Below are 6,011 nucleotides of genomic sequence, written 5' to 3' on the forward strand. Positions count from 1 at the left end.
CGCTCATTATCCCAACACTTTGGGAGGCCAAGGCAGGAGGATCACTTGAGGCCAGCGGTTCCAGCCCAGCTTGGGCAACATAGAAAGACCCCATCTCCTCCCCAAATAAATAAATAAATAATATTAGCTGGGTGTGGTGGTGCACACTTTTAGTCCTAGCTACTTGGGAGGCTGAGGCAGGAGGATCACTCAAGCCCAGGAGGTCAAAGCCACAGTGAGCTATGATCATGCCACTGCACTTCAACCTAGGCAACACAGAGAGACTCTGTCTCTAAAAAATAAAAATGAAAAATGAAAGAAAAAAAAATCCCCTAGCAGCTTGGTTACTCGGAAAATAGATTCTCACAGATCATGAAGGTGTAAGATGTGGCAAATTTTATTCAGATATCTTGCTGGTTTTATTAGATCTGCTTAAATATTTTTGGAGCCTGGAATAAGACAGCAGTTATTTTTGAAGTTTGAAAATTATGACTGAACTTCACCTGCTTATTATTCATACATTTTTGAAAGAATTTTTCATTATAAATATAAATGTGTTTTAAAATGTTAAGAAGGATTTCAAATATATGTTAATGTTTAATGGCAGTTTAACCCCTATCTTCTAATGTTTATTTTCATTCCATGTATTGCATCAATAGTTGGTTCTTTCTCATTTTCCATTAGCTTTTATTAGCAAAGGGTAGTCTTGTAAGCATAATATAGCACTTCTACGTTTAGTGCTTCTTATCCCCAAAATGGCAGTTCTGTTCGCCTCAGCACTCATATGTCCATACTAAATTTCTGATCTTTCTCAAAGCTGCTCCAGACAGCTTCAAAGCAAATGTACTTAGTATATTACTTTGTATTCTTTGAACAGACAGCAACATAGTTTTTGACAGCTTATTTTCAACAGCTAAGCACGAAGACATTGTAAAACAGTCTAAAGGCATTTATACTGGTGTTAATGATCTGTTTTGACTCTTTCTTGTGTACAGTGTCTGATGTTTCTGCATCAGCTTCTGCTGCTAAAGATAAGATGACATTTGATAGTTCGGTTCATCCTATGAAAAGTTTAATTTAATTACAAAAGGGTCTGATTTGCTAGATTAAAAGGTCAAGTATTTAAAAATTGGTTTTGGGTGCAGAGATTTGAGAAAGTTGCACAGGGCAAAGTTCAAACAGTCAGAGAAGAGCAAGACTTTAGAAAATGAGGAAAAATTTAAAACTATTGGCTGATTTCATTGGAGAAGGAGAGACTAGAGACACATTCTAATATATACAAGGAGATGAACATACCACTTACAATAATTTATTGTCAGTATTTTTTTTAGCCTTTTGAGAGTTTTGCATCAGGGTGATTTGCCAAAAAAAGGGGTGGGGACACAACTTAGGGAGCTGCGCTGAAACTGTCTTTGTTTTAAAACAGCACGAGACTGCACAGAAGTATTAAGAGCACTCCCAGACAGCACATGCAAGGACTTCACCGCCTCTTCCCCTGCTCACCACTTTACCTCAACCACACAAGCTCTGCTGACTTTTTATTGGGGATTAAATATCTCCAGACTTAAAAAAGAAAAACAAATGGCAATGAAATCCAGATAGCCATGTTTGCTCTCAGTCCACTGAAGATGAGAGACAATATAAGCCAACACTTCAGGGCAATTTCATTTAAGAACATGAAGTGCCTGAGTAATAAGGACTGTGCCCATGGTACCGGGGTCAACTTGACCAGCTGACTAAAACAGCCTGCAACAGTTAAGTGACTACCTTAAACCAAAAAATAAAGCTTTGCAGAGGTACAGCTGGTCAGAAATGAGTTCAGGGCTGTATTAATAACTGAGTGCATAAAAGAGAGAGGGAAACAGCGCAAGTGAGGGAAGCTGATGGACTCACAATTTGGCTTCATCAACGTTGATCAAACGTTGATCAAAGGATAAAAGTGGATCTAAAATGACTCAAAGATTCCTGGCTAGAGCTGCTGAAAAAGGGGCTGCTTCATTAGACAATACGGCGTGGGGAATGTGAGGAGCAACTGGCATTTCGGTTCCATTAAAAACCCCTCCAGCTTACTGTGGGTATTCAGCTCGTGCCGGCGTCCACACTTCCACACGGCGGTTTTCTCCAGGTGGTGCCACAGTGCAGGCAGGTTGCGCCAGTGAAACTTGATCTCCCCCCACTCATGCCACCCCGACTTTTAAAAAAATCTAATTACAAAATGACTGGAGGAAGGAAACATGTAGATGTCATATACCCGGACCTCCATAATACATTTGATCCAATGCCTTGTGAAATCTGAACTGAAAAAGTAGTACAAATGGATTTGGACAGAAATGCTGTTGCATGGATTGAAAACCGGCTCAAAGACTGTAAACAAAGGGTAAATGTCAGTGCAGTCAAGCGCCAGTAGATGACCTTTCCACCAGAAGACAGTGTCCAGAGAGGCTCCATGAGTCAGGATTTGAGTTCATTTTTGGTCAGTTTGCCTGTCGTTTTATCATCTTTCAAGTTTTTGATTTATGCTCCAATATTTATTTGAACAAAATAATGATAGAACTTACGGCAGTGAATATTCTTAAGTTTGAAAATCTCTATAAAAATAACATTTAGTCATCCTCAACCCTCCTACTTTTGGTACCCAGATTTTTGGATGCAGGTTAATTTGCATGCTGATTTGACAGCTGAAAATCTCAAAGAGTAAAAACTTGGAAGCATTTGTAGTCAGTCAACTAAAATAAAAGGTAAGGAGAAAAACTATAATGAAAATACAATTTGTGAAGATACCTGAGGGGGGCAGAGCAAGATGGCCGAATAGGAACAGCTCCAGTCTCCAACTCCCAGCGCGAGCGACACAGAAGACCGGTGATTTCTGCATTTTCAACTGAGGTACTGGGGTCATCTCACTAGGGAGTGCCGGACAATCGGTGCTGGTCAGCTGCTGCAGCCTGACCAGCGAGAGCTGAAGCAGGGCGAGGGAAAAGGGGAAGGGAATCCCTTTTCCTAGCCAGGGGAACTGAGACACACAACACCTGGAAAATCGGGTAACTCCCACCCCAATACTGCTCTTTAAGCAAACAGGCACACCAGGAGATTATACCCACACCTGTCTGGGAGGGTCCCACTCCCACGGAGCCTCCCTCATTGCTAACACAGCAGTCTGCGGCGATCTATCCGCAAGGCAGCAGCGAGGCTGGGGGAGGGGCGCCCGCCATTACTGAGGCTTAAGTAGGTAAACAAAGCCACTGGGAAGCTCGAACTGGGTGGAGCTCACAGCAGCTCAAGGAAGCCTGCCTGTCTCTGTAGGATCTACCTCTGGGGACGGCGCACAGCTGAAGCCAACAGGGGAAGCAGCGGGGGCCTGTGCAGATGCGAACGACTCTGACAGCTTTGGGGAGAGCCATGGATCTCCAACTCGGAGGCTGAGATCTGAGAACGGACAGACTGCCTGCTCAGGTGGGTCCCTGACCCCTGAGTAGCCTAGCTGGGAGACATCCCCCCCAGGGGCAGTCTGACACCCCACACCTCACAGGGTGGAGTACACCCCTGAGAGGAAGCTTCCAAAGGAAGAATCAGACAGGTACACTCGCTGTTCAGCAATATTCTATCTTCTGCAACCTCTGCTGCTGATACCCAGGCAAACAGGGTCGGGAGTGGACCTCAAGCAATCTCCAGCAGACCTACAGCTGAGGGTCCTGACTGCTAGAAGGAAAACTATCAAACAGGAAGGACACCTATACCAAAACTCCATCAGTACGTCACCATCATCAAAGACCAGAGACAGATAAAACCACAAAGATGGGGAAAAAGAAGGGCAGAAAAGCTGGAAATTCAAAAAATAAGAGCGCATCTCCCCCTGCAAAGGAGCGCAGCCCATCGCCAGCAACGGATCAAAGCTGGTCAGAGAATGACTTTGACGAGATGAGAGAAGAAGGCTTCAGTCCATCAAACTTCTCAGAGCTAAAGGAGGAATTACGTACCCAGCGCAAAGAAACTAAAAATCTTGAAAAAAGAGTGGAAGAATTGATAGCTAGAATAATTAATGCAGAGAAGGTCATAAACGAAATGACAGAGATGAAAACCATGACACGAGAAATACGTGACAAATGCACAAGCTTCAGTAACTGACTCGATCAACTGGAAGAAAGAGTATCAGCGATTGAGGATCAAATGAATGAAATGAAGCGAGAAGAGAAACCAAAAGAAAAAAGAAGAAAAAGAAATGAACAATGCCTGCAAGAAGTATGGGATTATGTAAAAAGACCAAATCTACGTCTGATTGGGGTGTCTGAAAGTGAGGGGGAAAATGGAACCAAGTTGGAAAACACTCTTCAGGATATCATCCAGGAGAACTTCCCCAACCTAGTAGGGCAGGCCAACATTCAAATTCAGGAAATACAGAGAACGCCACAAAGATACTCCTCCAGAAGAGCAACTCCAAGACACATAATTGCCAGATCCACCAAAGTTGAAATGAAGGAAAAAATCTTAAGGGCAGCCAGAGAGAAAGGTCGGGTTACCCACAAAGGGAAGCCCATCAGACTAACAGCAGATCTCTCGGCAGAAACTCTCCAAGCCAGAAGAGAGTGGGGGCCAATATTCAACGTTCTTAAAGAAAATAATTTTCAACCCAGAATTTCATATCCAGCCAAACTAAGTTTCATCAGTGAAGGAGAAATAAAATCCTTTACAGATAAGCAAATGCTTAGAGATTTTGTCACCACCAGGCCTGCCTTACAAGAGACCCTGAAGGAAGCCCTAAACATGGAAAGGAACAACCAGTACCAGCCATTGCAAAAACATGCCAAAATGTAAAGACCATCGAGGCTAGGAAGAAACTGCATCAACTAACAAGCAAAATAACCAGTTAATATCATAATGGCAGGATCAAGTTCACACATAACAATATTAACCTTAGCTCTTTTCCGTGGCGCCTCGGAGGCGTTCAGCTGCTTGAAGATGAAGCTGAACATCTCCTTCCCAGCCACTGGCTGCCAGAAACTCATTGAAGTGGACGATGAACGCAAACTTCGTACTTTTTATGAGAAGCGTATGGCCACAGAAGTTGCTGCTGACGCTCTGGGTGAAGAATGGAAGGGTTATGTGGTCCGAATCAGTGGTGGGAACGACAAACAAGGTTTCCCCATGAAGCAGGGTGTCTTGACCCATGGCCGTGTCCGCCTGCTGCTGAGTAAGGGGCATTCCTGTTACAGACCAAGGAGAACGGGAGAAAGAAAGAGAAAATCAGTTCGTGGTTGCATTGTGGATGCCAATCTGAGCGTTCTCAACTTGGTTATTGTAAAAAAAGGAGAGAAGGATATTCCTGGACTGACTGATACTACAGTGCCTCGCCGCCTGGGCCCCAAAAGAGCTAGCAGAATCCGCAAACTTTTCAATCTCTCTAAAGAAGATGACGTCCGCCAGTATGTTGTGAGAAAGCCCTTAAACAAAGAAGGTAAGAAACCTAGGACCAAAGCACCCAAGATTCAGCGTCTTGTTACTCCACGTGTCTTGCAGCACAAACGGCGGCGTATTGCTCTGAAGAAGCAGCGTACTAAGAAAAACAAGGAAGAGGCTGCAGAATATGCTAAACTTTTGGCCAAAAGAATGAAGGAGGCTAAGGAGAAGCGCCAGGAACAAATTGCGAAGAGACGCAGACTTTCCTCTCTGCGAGCTTCTACTTCTAAGTCTGAATCCAGTCAGAAATAACTTTTTGAGTAACAAATAAATAAGATCAGACTCGGAAAAAAAAAAAAAAAAAAAAAAAAAAAAAACAATATTAACCTTAAATGTAAATGGACTAAATGGTCCAATTAAAAGACACAGACTGGCAAACTGGATAAAGAGTCAAGACCCATCAGTCTGCTGTATTCAGGAGACCCATCTCACATGCAGAGACATACATAGGCTCAAAATAAAGGGATGGAGGAAGATCTACCAAGCAAATGGAGAACATAAAAAAGCAGGGGTTGCAATCCTAGTCTCTGATAAAACAGACTTTAAACCATCAAAGATCAAAGGAGACAAAGAAGGCCATT

General features: G+C 43.3%; 1 protein-coding gene across 1 annotated transcript; it reads left to right on the top strand.

Annotated features, from left to right (window-relative positions):
* Positions 1–4,896: 4,896 nt before the first annotated feature.
* On the top strand, positions 4,897–5,747 carry LOC115892949 (40S ribosomal protein S6). The gene has a single exon (XM_030915845.1). It carries the CDS (start codon positions 4,933–4,935, stop codon positions 5,680–5,682), a length of 750 nt encoding a protein of 249 aa, XP_030771705.1. The 5' UTR covers positions 4,897–4,932; the 3' UTR covers positions 5,683–5,747.
* Positions 5,748–6,011: the final 264 nt, after the last annotated feature.

Source organism: Rhinopithecus roxellana, chromosome 13 (genome assembly GCF_007565055.1).
Source record: "Rhinopithecus roxellana isolate Shanxi Qingling chromosome 13, ASM756505v1, whole genome shotgun sequence".
NCBI lineage: Eukaryota > Metazoa > Chordata > Mammalia > Primates > Cercopithecidae > Rhinopithecus > Rhinopithecus roxellana.